The sequence below is a fragment of the Antechinus flavipes genome, chromosome 3 (assembly GCF_016432865.1).
Source record: "Antechinus flavipes isolate AdamAnt ecotype Samford, QLD, Australia chromosome 3, AdamAnt_v2, whole genome shotgun sequence".
Classification (NCBI taxonomy): Eukaryota; Metazoa; Chordata; class Mammalia; order Dasyuromorphia; family Dasyuridae; genus Antechinus; species Antechinus flavipes.
Window position 1 is genome coordinate 83,104,265 of NC_067400.1, and position 17,650 is coordinate 83,121,914.

General features: G+C 36.8%; 1 protein-coding gene across 1 annotated transcript in view; it reads right to left on the minus strand.

Moving 5' to 3' along the window:
• Nucleotides 1–17,650, minus strand: part of KIAA2012 (KIAA2012 ortholog) — a 160,144-nt gene that overhangs the window by 106,023 nt on the left and 36,471 nt on the right. The window contains 6 exon segments of the mRNA XM_051990518.1: nucleotides 812–934; nucleotides 3,431–3,605; nucleotides 7,069–7,199; nucleotides 8,228–8,417; nucleotides 9,882–10,039; nucleotides 15,820–15,984. Coding sequence (XP_051846478.1) covers nucleotides 812–934; nucleotides 3,431–3,605; nucleotides 7,069–7,199; nucleotides 8,228–8,417; nucleotides 9,882–10,039; nucleotides 15,820–15,984 — 942 coding nt within the window.

Here is a 17,650-nt window from a genome sequence, read left to right on the forward strand (position 1 = left end):
GGGATAGGAGTTAAAGGGCTGGACTAAGAATTAAGGGAATCTTAACTAAGTTCAAATCCTATCTTCAACACTTTCTTAGCTGTGTAACCACTTACACTCAGTATACTCATCATAATAATTATGATCATAATGTTATCTTCATTTTGTTATGAGAATCAAATGAGATAATATTTGTGAAGTGCTCTACAAAGAGTTTGGCATATAGTAAGTACTTAATAGATGCCTAATAGTAGGCACTCCATAAATGCTTTTCTCCTTTCCTTCCTTTGCTTGAGATATTTAAGGATAGGAAATCTACTTCCCCCCAAGGCAATCCACTGCATTTTTAGAAGCTCTGGTTCTTAGGATGTTTTTTCCCTTTCTTAAGCCCAAATTTGTCTCTATCAATTCCATTGCACCTACTTAAAGGCTTCTGGCCAAATCATGATCTATGATCCATTCTTAGCCATAAATAACCTTTAATTTCTAATAACAAATTATTAGCAGAAGGGTGATCATAGCGTCATAGACAAAAAGCTCTTGAAATCACTGAATTCATCCTCTTTCTTTTATGGAAAGGAAACACAGAGATTCCATGACTTGCTCATGGTCACACAGTTAGTATAATCTGAGGTATCAAATCCAGTGTTTAATCATCTACTCACTGTGATGGTCTAGGAACCAAATTTACTCAAGCTAACTTGATCTAAATAAAATGACCTCTTCTTTAGATGAGAGAGAATTTTTCCCATCTTCTTTCCTTCCAGAACAAGTTGTCTAAAGTATAATGGAGGGAGGGAGAAAGAGTCTGAAATCAATGGTGAGTTCCCACCTGCGTCCCTTGGGAGTTGTATAGTCACTGGTTGCTGAGAATAGCAGGCTTGCTTCAGAGACTGTCTTGGAAAAGATCTTCCTTCTGCATCAGCCTGGGGTCTGCATTCAGTGTTCCAAGATTCTATAAAGTGAAAACAGTGTAAAATGAAAAAAGGAACCTTATGGAGTGGCCATTACTAGCTGTTCCTGAACCTAAGATTAAGGTTCTATTTTCCTCTTAGGAGGATGCGTCTCTCATTGATTTTCTTGATCTTTTGTAGGGATGGGCCAGACTCAACATGCATATCATAGCCTATTAGAAGTTCTCCAGTCCAATCCCTTCACTTTAGAGAGGAGTACATCAAGATCCAGAGTATACCATGGAAGTGACTGTCTCAAAGTCACTTAATAGCAGAGCAAAGATAAGAACTAAGACCATTTACCTCTCAGTCCAGGGGGATTTCTACTACACTAGGTTGACTACAACATTTAAGACATTAGTTTAGAACTATGAAATGGGATAGTCTGGCTAGCTTCTTGACTTACCTGTCAGGGTAGTCATTAGAAAGAACATGGAAAAGAGAAAATCTTTATTGCTTCTCATCTCTGAAAATACTCCTGATTTTCCTTCATGGTTCTCCATAATTGGAAAATCATTTCCTTCCACTGAGGATTTTTCTTAGTTTGAGAGATATCTTGTTGTGGATATCTCTAAGATTGTAAGCTCATTCTCTCTGTATCTCTATGTATATGTGTTTCTAACTTTTTTTCTATCTCTATCTTCTTCCCTTACTTTCTCCTTGTTCTATTTCCCCTTTCTTTCCTCTCTCCCCTTCATCTCCTTTTCTTCCTTTTCTTCCTTCTTCCCTCAAAAGAAAATTAGAATCTTGTAACAAATATGCATATGCAAGCAAAACAAAATCTCATACTGGCCATCTATCAAAATGCACATCTCATTTTGCATATTAGTTCAGGAGTTGGATAGTATTATGTATTATTGGTCTCTGAGCTCATGATTGATCATTGCTTGATCAGAGTTGTTAAGTCTTTCCAAAATTGTTCATTTTTACAATGTTGTTGTTATTGTATAAAATTATTCTCTTGCTCTGCTCCTTTTTACTCTGCATCAGTTCATATAAGTCTTCTCAGGTTTCTCTGAAACCATCTTATTTGTCTTTTCTTCGTATATTCCGTTATGTTCATAATCTCCAATTGATGAACACCTCCTTAATTTCCATTTCTTTGTTACTACAAAAAGAGCTTCAGTCCTGTCTTCTCCTTTTTCCTCTATCTCTTTCCTTAGTGAGTTCACTCATTCCCATAGCTTTAAATACCATTTCTTTGAGTATGTTTGTGAGACATTTCTAATCACAATCTCTTCCTGAAGCTCTGGATGATTTACATTTCTAGGTGTTGGCTGGACAGCTGTAATATTCCAGACATTGCTGTCATAAAAACCTTCACTTCTTGACTTTTCTTTTTCTGTTAATGGATTCATTTTCCTAGTAGTTACTTGTATGAAGTTGTCATCTTTGACTTTTTGTACTCCCTCTCCACCTACAACTAAATTCTATCAATTCTCTCTCCAAATTTTCTTGTCTTTCCCTTACTATTCTCATTGCTACCATCCTAGCCTCATCTTTTGCCTGTTAATTAATTTAAATTTATAAAAATTAAAGCTATTTAATATTAGCTTTTTCATTGCTCTTTCCCCTTCCAAGCCATTCCTTCTTCAGCCTATTTGCTATACCATTGCCAGTTAAGTGGTACAGTGGATAATGCACTGAGTCTGGATCAAGAAGACTTGAGTTCAAAATCATTCTCAAGACACTTTCAAAACAAGTCACTTAACTCTACTTCAGTTTCCTCATCAATGAAATGAGCTAGAGAAGGAAATGACAAACAACTCCAGTAGCTTTGTCAAAAAAAACCCCACAAATGGAGTCACAAAGAGTCAGGGAACACAACTGAAATCACTGAACAGCAACAAAAATTACATGAAAGGGACTCTGCTGATTTCAAGATAAAGGAATACAGGAAGTAAATAAATTACCAAAAGCAAATGAGTAGCTAAAATAGTATGGTTTAGGAAGGACCAGAAGGAATCTTTCCTTGGGGCATAAGCTGAAAATTTGCACTGATATATGTGACCCAATATTAAATCCCTCTAGATGTATTCTATAAAGGTAAAAAGTTCCTTTTAGCTGGGTCATCTTTAAAAGCAGGTTGTTTCTTTTCTTCCACTTTATCATATTTTATTTTTTAAAATTACATATAAAGATAGTTTTTGTGAGATTTTGAGTTTCAAATTTTTCTCTCTTCTTCCCTCCTCCCCTCTAAGACAGAAAGCAATTTTATATAGGCCACACATGTACAATCATGTTAAACACATTTCTATGCTAGTCTTGTTGTGAAAGAAAAATCGGAATAAAAGGGGAAATCAAGGAGAAAGAAAAAACCAAAATAGGAGGCTTTGATCTGCATTCAGGTGCCAAGGTTCTTTTTCTGAATGTGGATGGGATTTTCCATTACAAGTTTTTTGGAATTGTCTTGGATCACTATGTTACTGAGAAGTGTATCATAGTTAAAGCGGATCATTTCTATCTTCTTCAGTTTGTCCTATCACCAGTACACGTACCTTCTTTTTGCCCTCTCTCTCTCTCTTTGAGCTGGTGCTCAGCACATAAATGAACCTCCACTGGAAGGATGAGCAACTCCTCTGGGATGCTATAGTCATTAAAGGAATTCTTCAGGAGATCCTGGGTTCTGGGTAGTTCTTCTGTGATAGAAGGCAATTTCAAACTCTTTGACATCTATGTGAAAATTATGAACAAAACAAAACCCAACATAGTGGATATTCAAACACTGATGCTTGATACACAGATGATATTATAACTTGCTTTTATATCATTCATGATAATGCTGATCTTTACTCTAATCTAATCTAATTAGATTAAATTACTCTTTAATGATTATTTACTCTAAAATACTCTAATTTACTTTGGTAAATGGTGAAAAAACTAAAGTTAAATCTGGGAATCAGGCACTCTACATTCTGACTTTAGTCATGTCCCTTCACAGTTTGCCTAAACTATATAACTGGAGTAATGAAGATGTCCTGTTTAATTCAGCTCCATCAGATAGAATAATTTCATGATCTTAGGACACTTTTGAAAGGACATGATTTTTTTCTTTCACTTGTAGAGAAGAAACTGAGACAAAGTAGGATTCAACAACCAGTCCTGATTCAGGTTGCTCAGCTGAAGAATTTTAAGTAGAACCCAGACTTTTGAGCCTATTTTCTAGGCAACTATCTCTTCTGAGTTTAGACCAACACTCCTGTTACCAGGGTGTCCAGGTTTTTCTGTTTCTCTAATATGAACATAGCTGAAAAAAAAAAAAACAAATCCTGAGTGTCAGAATCAGTCACAGACTTGGCCCAGATTTCTTCTGTTTAAAAAAATATGTGGAATAGAGATAGTAATAAAAACTTCTGTTTTCAATTATTCAGAAGTTACTGAAAAATTTCTCCTTTTTGGTTTGCTATTTTTGACATATGGTCTCTGCTCTCAGAAATGTTTTAATGCAAGGTTTCAGGGAGCTCAGTTTCACAGGAGGAAAATTATATACTTTTTTTTTCATTCTCAGAAAAAAGGGAAAAATGGGTTGGGGGGTGGTGGTGGAAGAAATACAACCCACAAACGTGTGCTAGTTTCTAGTGAAGCTAAATTTGAACAAGGAAGGTAATTCAACCTAAAATGTGTAAGGTAGTATTTATCACCGTGAAACATTAAGAAAATTATTAGCTCAGCACAGGTATATAAGTTCTTTATACTTTTGGAGATACTGACTACACAGGTGTTCACTGGCCACCAATTGCACTCATGGAGTACAAATCAGGGGTAATTTCTTTGACAAAGTATGCATTTAGAACTCCAAGTAGAAATCAAAACCATTCTCTTGAACTGTGGGTGGTTTTGTGTGACAGTCCATCCCAGTCTTAACTTCTTCATCCCAATTAAAACATGCAGAATTTGTAGTTTTAATATTGAATAAGAGAACTTTCATTCCATAAATCTTGGCAATAGAAAGAAAGGGGCTATTTCTCTTCCTCTTGCTTAATGACTTCTATGGTTTGGTTCAGAGGAGCAAGAGCTGAAAAGACCCTTAGAGATCATCTAGTCTAATTGCCTCATTTTACAGAAGAAAAAACTGATCCCTGGAGAGCTGGAAGTGATTTGCTTCGGGTCACAGAATCAGATTTTAGAGTCACATTCTCAGACTCCAAAGTCAATGCTTCATTCTTCCTATTTCACTAGATTACTTTGACATATTTATCCCCATTTTTCAAATGAATAAACTGAAGGTCAGAGAGATTTGTCCGTGGATACATGTCCAAATCTACTGTGAAGTCCAATTGTACAAGCTGCTCTGGATTGGCCCTGGGCTGGGGGTGGAGGGGCAGGAGTCAGCATTGGGGGAACATATACAGCTTGTGGTGTTTCCTTATTTAGTTTGCATATAGTTGTTGGGGCCACTTCAGACTGAAACAAATTCCCACCCCATCCCCTCCAAATCAACCAAAACTGAAACAGAATCTTAGGACTGGGTTAGACCTTAAACTGATCCATCATTCAGAAAAAGAAAGCTGGGCAGCAGCGGGTGAAGCAATATTTGGCCCATAGATTATCTGCTTTTCTTTCCCAGTTTTCTTCATTGGACAAGAAACATATGTCCTCAGGTTTTGGAAAGTGATCCCAAGTTGAGCTCAAAACTACTCCATTTTTAAGTTTCCCAGGATTTACTGGAGACCTCAGCTTTGACAAAGGTCAATTTTTATAAGCTCAAGTTCCTATGTGGATAACATATCTCCCCATTCCCTCTTTAGTCCCCAAATAACCCTCTCCCTTCCCTCTTGACCTCTAACCTTCCCTAACCAGTCCTTCTAGTCCCTTTGAAAAGATATTTTATTGCTGTTACTAAAATGACAGGTGTATCATATACTTTAAATGTCTTCATCTATAAAACGAGAAAAATAATAGCACCTACCTCAAAGATTTGTGCTGAGGCTCAAATGAGATGAAAATCTTATATAAATATTAGCTATTTTAGGGATAGATTGAAAGTTAGTTTAATTTTCGTTAGTTTTACTACTTGTCAAGTTATTTATTTCTTCCACGGAAGTCCTTCACTGATGTGTTATTGTGGTACAAAAGTGGGTTATTCTGGGCTATCACTAGAATAATTAGGCTACCAACTGAATAGACTCATTACAAAAGGATGACTACTGGGTGATGAATTTGGAGAAATTATCAAGAATTTTTGAAACTGCCAAGAATCCATTTCCACTAAATGGTGAATTAAATATTTTGGTTGTTTTTTAGTCATATTTGGTTCTTCATGATCCATTCGGATTTTTTTTTTGGGGGGGGGGCAAAGATACTGGAGTGGTTTTCCATTTCCTTCTCCAACCCATTTGACAGATGAAGAAACTGAGGCAAACAGGATTAAGTGACTTGCCCAGGATCACACAACTGCTAAGTGTCTAAGTATTTGATTTGAAGTATAGAAGAATGTTCCTGGTTCCATACCTGGCTCTTTATCCACTGCATCACTTAACTTTTCTGAATTAAATATTAAAAGAGACTAATTCTTTCTCTATTGAGATAAGTACCTTAGGATTAGATGATTCCCAGATTTATAAAAAACTTAAAAGTCCAACACTCTATTTTACAGATAAGGAAACTGAGTCAGAGATAGGTTGAAGGGGCTTGTCCAAAGGCAGATTGCAGGTAACAAAGGCGGGATATGATCGCAAGCTCTCTGATTCCAAAGCAGGTATTATTTTCCAGGGGTCCTCAAACTTTTTAAATAGGGGGCCAGTTCACTGTTCCTCAGACTGTTGGAGGGCCAGACTATAGTAAAAATAAAAACTTTATTTTGTGGGCCTTTAAATAAAGAAACTTCATAGCCCTGTGAGGGGGATAAACGTCCTCAGCTGCTGCATCTGGCCCACGCGCCATAGTTTGAGGACCCCTGAAAACTGTATCACATTATTACAATGGATAGAGTGGTTCTCTAGAGTCAGGAAAACCTGGGTTCACTAGCTCTGTGACCTTGCATAAGTCAAATACCATCTCTGAACCTCAGCTTCATCATTCATAAAATGACATCTTTGGACTAAATGGTTTCTAAATTCTCCTCAAGCTCTAAATCTATGATCTTATGGAAAAAAAGAATACTCACTGAGCCCAGATTGATTTTATTTAAACAAACCTTTTTTTTCTTTACTTTTTTAGGTGTACTTGACTCTGAGTTCATAGTGGATTGAACAGGTGGTAAAAAACATTTTTCACTTGGAGGTTCTAGAAACATTTGATGTCTGCTTTTGGAGTTCTTCACATTCCCTTGTGAAGGAATAAAAGAAGATTAACTCACTCGAAAAACATTAAATACTTGCTATGTGCAAAGCAGGTACACCTTGCTCTGGGGTATAACAAAATCAAGATGTGTTCTTTGGCCCCATGGAGCAAGCAGTAGCAGGGGAGAAAAGACAAGTATACAAATATCTACCTATAATAAAAAAAGGAAATATGGAAGGTCAAATAGGGAGGTACAAAGGAAAGAGAGATTATTTTCAACTAAGAAGAGACAAGGGTAAGTCACAGATGGAAACCTGTTTGGAACAGATGGTAGAATGAAAGGTAGATATGTTAATTTCCTGTTCTCTAAAAGAAAGATAGAGGGTGATGTTGCAGACATCAGAAAGGCTCAGGGCATCATTCTTGAACCTACATTGGCTAAGAGAAATGCTGGAATGTATGGTTAGGAATGGGATGCTCACCTAAAAATGATTTCTTTTTACTAATAAATAAAAAACTATAATTATAATTTAATTTTTCATAATAATAAATTATTATTAAACGATATATTAGTTAAATAATAAATTAAATAATATATGATGAATTTATTATTTAATTTGATAAGTATTAATATTTATAATTGATCATAAAAATGGGCATTTATATATTGCTTTGAAGTTTATAAAACACTTAACAATCAAGATTGATTTTAGTAGTAACTACCGGTCAGGTAGAGACTATAGGTACCATTGCCCCCATTTGGCAGATGAGAAAACTAAGATTAAGAATTTTAAAGTGACTTGTCCAAATTCACACAGATAGACCGATGTCCAAAATGGTATTTTTATCTAGTCTTCATAAACATCCAATACCGTATCTTCACTGGACCATGCTTGCCTCTTAACTAGCTAGAATTCCCCTGCCATCCCCCTCAGTCTTCCTCTGTCCAGGATTTCTAGCTTTACCTTCTTTCCAAGGTAATAGGGGTAAACACAAAGTATTATGTTCTATATTTCTTGGAATTTTCAGAGCAGATTCACATTGACCTAGAGACAGGGCCACGTGCTTCTTACCACTGAGGTATGTCTTCCTGTCTGGGAAGTTGCCTCCATAGAATGTGCTATGGGATCTTTCACTCAGAATCTGAGAAGTTTCAGTGTCATCAAACACAAAGTCAGTCCCCAAAGGCGAGTGGGACTTTCCATGTTGTCTCTGGTTTGTTTTTAAAGCTTGTGTTCCTTGTTGCTCCTCCATCCACATGTCCTGGAAAATAGCAGACAATCATAATTATAAACATACATTCATGAAGATCTTGAAAAGTTTCCTTTTGGCACCAGACTTTTGTTACTTGATTAGTGGAATTAAGGATCACATATATCCCTCTTGATTATGTTTGAGGCAGAGCACAGGGTTGTGAAGGGGATCCCTTCAGTCAAATTTTCTCTTCTGTTGCTATTTACCACAATCAAAAGCATTTGTTCAGCATCAATTAATAACTATGACAGATCAAAAGATTTAAACAGATATGGTTCCTGTTGTTTATTATTTAAAGCTAAATTATCCTGGTAATAATTATTTCAGCCATTTCTATCAGCATATCCTACTTTTAACTTTATACATGACTCGGGGGAGGTCATTTAACCTCTCAAAATCTCTGACAGCTCTCTAAAACTGGTGCAGATTGCAATCCATGATCTTATGAGTATATAAATATCCATACTCTAAGAGATGGTTTTTCAGATCCTCATCACCTTTTCAATAGTGCAAACTTCCTATTTACACTCTCCTATCTCAAATTTCTCCCTTCTTCAGCCCAGCCTACAAATTCCTGTCAAAGTGATTTTCCTCAAGCATATAACATATTCCTCAATTCCATTAATTTTAGTAGTTTCCACTTGCTTCTAGGATAAAATATAAACTTCTTTAACTTTTAAAATCCTGCAAAGTCAGGTTTCAAACTATCTTTCCAGCAAGACTAGACATTACTTTCTCTCATACTTTGTGATCCAGTGAAACTGGTCTTTCCTTCACACCTGACACCCTATCTCCCATCTCCAGCTTTTTACATTAACCATCCTTTATGCCTGTAAGGTGGGGTCTTTCCTCACATTACCTTTAAGATGCAATATGAGTATCATTTTTGTTATTCCCAATCCTTTCAACTGCTATCTTTCCTTCCAGACCATATTATATTTATTTGTGTATATTGACTTTATATTTATACTGTATGTATTTTAAATGGTTTGTCTCCCCCATTTAATACCCTACCAGCAGAGATTGTTTGATTCTTGTTTTCTGAGCATGTGGATTACACATAGTAGATGCCTGTAGATTGATTTTCACCCAGAAAAAAAATCATAGATTATTGCTATAGGGAGCACACATGCCATATAGCCAACCCCTCTCTCCACTTTTTATATATGAGGAAATTGAGACTTGGAGAGCCTGAATGGCTTGTCTATCCAAGGTCACACGAATGAATGAGCATCATTGGTGAATTCAGACTTAGGTCCTCTGACTCATGATATTTTCCACCATAACACAGTTCTTCCTTAATTGCAGACTCTTGTTAAATTTACATTTTCCCATAGTTATCCATTTTCCCACACTATGTGCAGGGACAAAATGCTCAGAAACCCCAAAGAACTTCTAATTAGGAGGAACAGTATTTAATCAGAAAACAGAAGGAACCCTATAGGATAGGTTATGGGAGATTAAAAGTGATACCTCCATAAGGGCTTCATCATTCAGCTGAGTAGTTCTCCCTGGAGGCTTCTGTTTCAGCGGTGGTAGTGGAACCTTTTCCTCCCAGTGTTTCTCAACTCTGGAATCTTCCTTTTCCACATCACTATTCTCAGATTCCTCACTATCAAGGTCACTTCCATCTGTAAGACAAACAGTGGATCAGTAGTGAAACACACAAAGTTGGCATGGTGATGGCTGCTGAGAAAAGCAGGTTTCCCAGAACTGCCAGCTTATTGCTTCTCTTAGTTCCAGAACTGACAGTCCATCATTTTTCCAAGTCCACATCTTTGCTTTAGAGGCTCTCCTCCACTATGCCTTTGGCTCCATCTCTTTCCATTAAGAGTTGTGGAAATGAATGTATTTTATAAACCTTAAAGCATTTAATAAACATGAGTTATTTCTTCTTCTTCATTATTATCATTATTTCATCAACCATCCCATAGAATGTGAGAGCTAGATATAGATCACCTAGTTTAACCCTTTGTTTTGCAGATGGAGAAACTGAGCACCAGAGCACTTAAGATTTGCTCAGGATCACTCAAGTGTTAAGCAGGAAAACTGATCCTGTGACATCATGGCCAATATTTTCCCCCTCAAGATTCCATAGTGCTTTTCTCATATTAAGCAATCAGTCCATAAAAGATTATTAAGTACCTGCCATGTGCCCCACACAATTAATTTTAATTTTACTATGCTATTAATGAACTATAATTAATTAATTATTAATTACTATACTATTAGTTTGCTTCAGTTTCCTCATTTATAAAAATGAGCTGGAGAAGGAAATGGCAAACCACTCTAGTATTTTTGTTAAGAAATTCCCAAATAATCAGGAAGAATCAGACATGACTGAAAAATGAATTAAAAATACTATTCATTAATTACTATTACTATTCATTACTATTATATAGTAATAATACTATATTATAATAACACTATTCATTAATTACTATTACTAATAGTTTAACAAAGAAGGAAAACAAAGTCTGGAGAATTAGGACCTATTTGATATGATGCAAAGAATTAGCAACACTTAGTTCTTATGCTTTTTTCTACAGAATCAAAGTCAAACCTACTCCACAGTTAGTGACAGCTTAGTTTGATATAAGCTACTACATGGATTGACTTACTATTTGGGGAGGGGGGCTTGCTAATAATAATAGTAGCATTAGCAATTTACCAATGTTATTTCCTTTAATTCTTATAGTCACCCTGGTGATATATTCAGAAGACTTTATATATAAGCTATTACTTGGGTTGACTGTTATTATTTGGGGAGGGGGCTTGCTAATAATAATAGTTAGCATTAGCAATTTACCAATATTGTTTTCTTTAATCCTTATCATCACCCTGGTGATGTAGTCAAAGGACAAGGTATGATCAAATTAATTCAGATCAGTGTGGAGGTTTAGGTCCATTCTAGAGCAGGCCAGATGGGGAACTGAAACCCATCTTTCCAGAGTCTTTTCAGATGAAATAAAAGTAGATGCTGTTATTATCTGCAGTTTAGAGATGAGCAAAAGTTTAGTGGCTTGCCCAGGTTTACATGACTATTAAATGTCTGAGGCTGGATTTGAACTCCCATTTTCTTGATTCCAGTCCCTGTACCACCTAGCCATCATTATGTGACCACTATTTATGCCATAGATAAGCGTTCTGCATTTGGAGCCAGAAAGGATGGATTTAAATCCCTATTTTGCCATTAGCTACCTCTGCAACTTTGAGCAGGACACATCCTTTAACTGGCTCTCAGTTTCTTTATCTGTAAAATTCAAGGATTATGTTAGATGATCTCCCAGTTCCCTTCTGGCTCTCAACCCTAGGATCTTATGAACTGCATGGAATCTCTGAATTACCCTGTTAACTTTTTTTTTTTATCTGTGAAACACACAGGAAGTTTCTGAATCAACAGATGAGTAGAGCACAGTTAACAAATCTTTCAACAGTGGTTTAAAGGGTCCTGAAGCAATTTTCATCACTTACTCAAGGTAGATTTATAGATGAAATAATCTGGCAAACCTGCTTCTGTCGGAGCCAGTCTGTAGCAACACCTCCACTCATAGGGGGCAGATCTTTAAAACAATGTGGGGGTTGTCTTCAGACCTGGGGCCTTCCTGGCCTAGTTGAGCTGATTTTTCTGATGACTTCTCTCACTTCCCCATGTCACTCTGCCTCCTCCTCCTCCAAGCCCTCTCGCTTTGTCTGTTCTCATCCCTGGCTTCCTGGCTTCCATCCGTATGGGTCAAGTATCTGTTTGTCAATTGTCCCATTCCCACCCTTGCCCAGCTCCCACTTTAAAAGCCCAGTTGGCTTGCTGCTAAACACCACAGACACGGTTAATTTAAGCTCCCTGTTAAATCTGACAGAGTCTGGAGCATTCTCAATTGCTTCACTCCCAACTCTCTGGTCACTTCCTTTTGCAGATCAGAGAAACTTCCCTTCTGGAGTACTGACTGGTGACTGTTGTTCCTAAGTAATTATTTAAGGAAAAAATATAGTCTTGCTTCATTTCACTCCTGATTCTCTGACCATCTCCTCTGTAAATTTTATGAGGACTTTCCCCATCCTCCAAACTGGTTCTGCAATCACGATTAAATCAACTCTGCCATTTTTCCTACATGATATACCCCTGCATGTTGGGGATATATCAGCCTGCTCCCCTAGGATACCACTCACCTTTCCAGACCAAAGTGTTTTTCTCCTTGTCTACTGTGTCCTTTTTGTGTTTGACTCCTCCCATAAGAATTTAAGCTCCTTATATTTCTAGTACGTAGCACAGAGCTTGGCACGTACTTAATAAAAGCTTTTCCATATTTATTATAAATAAATATTCCATATTTATAATTTGAAAGGACTCTGGAAAGATGGCCTGTTTTAACAGTTAGACAAGTCATAATAAATCCTCTGTGTTTAGGATTAATATGATGGGATAGTTTGTGTGTTTCTTTCTTAAAGAATGGGCAATGGACCACTGGGATACTCTATGAATCTATAGAAATAGCCAATCTGGAAAGATGGGTTTCAGGACCCTATCTGGCCTGCCCTAGAATGGACTTAAACCTCCACAATGATCTCTGAATTAATCTGCTCGTACTTGGTCCTCTGAATACATAACCAGGCAGTGAGCCAGATCTCCCAGAGCTTTCCTAGGTGAAAAATTTGGACTCAAATCATTCTGTTTTGAACACAGAGAGGAGATAGAATGATGGCCAAATGACCCCTCACCTCATTCAACTTTCTTCCAAGTGAGGTCAGAGAGAGAGTTTTGACCAAGGGCAGAATGCTACAGGTGTGTCTGAATAAATAGCTCAATCTGTCTGTGGGGGAAACCTGGATTTTTCTGAGTAAATATCACCACCTGTTTCATTTGCTTGTGTTTTGTTGCAAAAGATGACCCAGGAAGTTGAAAACAAAAGACAAAGACTTGCATCACTACATTACCAAAAAAAGGATCCAAAAAAAATGTCTTCGAGGTAGGAGGAGAAGGAGAGAGGGACTGGGGTAAACTTGGGTGAGCTTCCACTGAGGTAAAAACCGCTTTTTGGCTCATGGGGCTCTGAGCCTTCCAATTAGGCAGAAGTGATGTATTGGAGCAGATAAACTGGAGGCTGGGATTGAGTATAACTCTCCCTCCTTCCTGGTCTTTTCATTTCTGTTGGCCTAACAGTTAGGCAAATCATAATAACTCCTCTGTGTTTAGGCTTAATATGAGGGGATAGTTTATTGTGTGTTTCTTCCTTAAAGAATGGCAATGGACCACTGGGATACTCTGTTAATCTATAGAAATAGCCAGTGAGATTGTTATAGCAGAAGGCAGAAGGTAAAGAAAAGTTAAGAATGAAAGAACAAAAGACTTTTCCTGTTAATGAAAAGATAAGGTCAATTAGTAACCACATCAATTGTGTTCTAATTTAAATGGTAGGATTTTTATGTGCTAAATATATATAAAAAGAGAGAGAGAATATGTATAGACATACATATACATGAAATTTCTACTGCAATTTTTACAAATGAATTCCTCACTGGATTCTCAGAAATTCAAGACAGAGTTCCAAGGAGCTAGCTGGTCAGTAGAAATTAAGTTATGTACCAGATCAGAGGTGTCAAATATGTGGCCTATGGCTAGGCAGACACCCCCAACCCCCTACTAGATTAAGATATAATTGGGAAATACTTAATAAGATAAATAAAAATATGATAAAACACAAATAGCTCTATATTTTAAAACTAAGACAATATATGACCAGCAGAGATCCTCTTGTATGGATAGTCCTAATTCTATTTGAGGTTGACTCCACTGATTTGAGATCATAGAATCTCAGAAATGGAAGGACTATTGGTATTTGGGAACCAGTTGAAGGACTAGTTTTTGAGAACTAAAAGTTAAATTTTCAGTGTGAGTATTTACACTTCAGAAATCAAGCAAACGTTACAAGTCAGGGCTTAATATATTATTTTGTTGATTTTTCTAGGCTTAGAAAGTGATGGAGAAAATCTTCATAATGCCAATTAAACTTAAAAGTGTGTCCTGTGAAAAGAAGAACATTTTTCCCGCCACAGGACTGGATGGGATTCTGAGGATTATCTAGCTCAACCCATCCTGGTCCCAAAATTCCCTCTATGAAATTCCTAACAAGCCTCTACTTGATGACCTCCACTAAAAAAAAATTCTTTACCTTTCAAAGCAGCCTATTCTAATTTAGGACATTTGTTAGCTGTGTGACACTAAGCAAGACACATCACCCTGTCTGCCTCAGTTTCCTCATCTGTCAAATGAGCTGCAGAAGGAAATGACAACCCATTTTAGTATCTTTGCCAAGAAAACTCCACATGGGGTCATGAAGAGTTGTATATAACTGAAAAGACTGAATAACAAAGAATAGTTAGGAAGATTTTTCTACAGTGCTCTCTAATCTGCCTCTTTGCAATTTCCTCCATTATTTTTTTGTTTGTTTTCACGAGTAAGCTAGACAATTCTAATCTTTTTTCTCAGCAGTACTTGAAGATGGCTACCATGTCTTCTATTCTCCAGATTAAACATTCCCAGTTCTTTTAAAATAATCTTCATTTGTGTAGTGTCTCCTCATCATTTCAATCACCCTCCTGTACTTCATCTTACAGGCCTTCCTAAAATGGAGCACCCAGAATTGGGTTCTCCAGATATTACCTAAACAATTGATCTGTTTTGTTTCGAAGATTTTTTCTAAACCTATGATTCTAGGCTTTCTTTGTGAAACGATATAGGCCAGCATCTCTATAAATAGGCACTATTAATTGCAGAAACCACAGTTTCTTATCTAGTTTGATTTTCTCCACTTAAAAATTCCCAGTTTTGTGGTAGACCATGGGCAACTCATGGTGACCAGTAGGAACTAATCTCCATCACCCCTTTGACAATGTCCCCTCCATTCATCCCTGCTTTGACATCTCAGAAAATCTTAATGAGAACATGGTAGTGAGCTTTTTCTCTTAAAAGTTTATGGATTGAGCAAATTAAATGCTCTTTTCCAATTTTATACTTAAGACTCTCCCTTCCAAAATTTCCCACAACTATGCTTATTTTTATCTTTATGATACTCTAGACGCTTTCATTCTTTGCCTCCAGAGATACTATTATACCTTCCCTTATAATTTCTTCCTCCTTCGTATAGATAGCTTTTATGTTTCACCCTTGATTTATTTTTTCCATCAAAGACACTTCCCAATAGTAATTTCTGACACATTCAATACACCATTCTGCCATACCATAAGTGGAAAAGTTATAGATTGTTAGAACTGACAAGAACATCAGAGGTTGTTAGTTTCACAAATGAGTAAACTCAGGTCCCAGGTCCTTAGGCATTATTTTTGGGAAATACCATTAGAAGGAATGAAGGGCCCAAATGTTTTTGAAAAAACTAACCCCAAGTTCACCACAAACCTTCATCAGCCAGTTGTTTTTTCTGAATCCAGAAAGGAGAGACTGAAGGGTAAACAGGCAGGAGATGGTATTTTGATGGTACAGCTGAGAGATCCTGTTGCCTTCTGATGTGATTTGGCAAGTAAAGATGGTTATCCTGGAACAACCTAGGGTCCCTGATATACCCTGAAATAATGGAGCAAATCAGTTATCTGGCTGGGTAACCATTCAAACATGGTAGAGTGGGTAGGAGGGATGACCAGAGGATTCCTGATCAGTCTGAGCAGTTCCTTAGTTTGTGAAAAATCTAGAACTCACAAAGAATATGAACAGACAATTTTCAGATGAAATTAAAACCATTTCTAGTCATATGAAAAAAATGCTCTAAATCACTATTGATTAGAGAAGTATAAATTAAGACAACTTTGAGATACCACTACACATCTCTCAGTTTGGCTAAGATGACATGAAAAGATAATGATAAATGTTGGAGGAGATGTGAGAAAACTGGGACTGGTGGAATTGTGAACTAATCCAATCATTCTGGGGAGCAATTTGGAACTGTACCCAGAAGGCTAGTAAATTGAACATGCCCTTTGATCCAGCAGTCTTTCTACTAGGTCTATAACCCAAAGAGAGCATAAAGAGGGAAAAGAACTCCCATGTACAAAAATGTTTGTAGCAGCCTTTTTTGTAGTGGCAAGGAATTGGAAACTGAGTGGATGCCCATCAACTGGGGGATGGCTGAATAAGTTATGTTTTATGAATGTAATGGAATATTATTGTTCTATAAGAAATGGTCATCAGGATGATTTCAGAAAGGACTGGAGAGACTTACATGAACTGATACTAAGTGAAGCGAGTAGAACCAAGAACAAGATTATGTGATAATCAATTGTGGTGAATTTGGTTCTTTTCAACAATGAGGGATTCAGGCCAATTCCGATGGTCTTGTGATGGAAAGAGCCATCTGCACCCAGAGAGAGCACTATGGGAGTGAATGTGGATTACAACATAGTATTTCCACCTTTTTTGTTATTGTTTGCTTGTTTTTTTTTTCCCTCATTCCCCTCCCCCCTTTTTGATCTAATTTTTCTTGTACAACATGATAAATATGGAAAGATGTTTAGAATTGCACATGTTTAACATATATTGGATTACTTGCTATCTAGGGGAAATGGGGGTAAGGAGGAAGAGGGAGAAAAATTTGAAACACAAGGTTTTGCAAGGCTAAATGACTATCTTTGTATATATTTTGAAAATAAAACATTATTATTTTAAAAAAGGAAAAAAAATATGGACACAACATCCCTAGGATCCTGGTAAACTATAAAGACAGTGAAGGCCTATGGGAAAAGAGGTTGCTTTAGCAAACTGAAACTATCTTTTTCTTCTACAGGAGATTCTAGACCTGTGGTCTCACTCTCAAATAAAAACACCTGCAGGATAGCAAATCAACTTAGAAAAGCACATATTAACATTATTTGTGAATATTAAAAGATATGAAGGTTAAATAGATCCAACTACCAAGAACCCAAGGCCTGGAACTTAAATTTAACCCACCGCATGGTTGCACCCCTTTACTTCTAGTTACCACTTCTTGAGAAGTCAGTCGTCCTCTTTTTGCTTAAAAACTTACAAGGTGAGAGAAAAATTATTCTCCAGGTGATTTTTGAGCACTAGAAGGAAATTGTATGGTTAATGATGAGATAAGTTGGTAAAATATGACCTTGACTGCTTGTCAACAATTTGTACCAAAGGAAGGAAAGGATAAAGCCCTTCTATACTTATAGCAAACAACCTATATCCGCTCCCTTCCAATAATCTTTTCATGTATTTATTCATTCATACA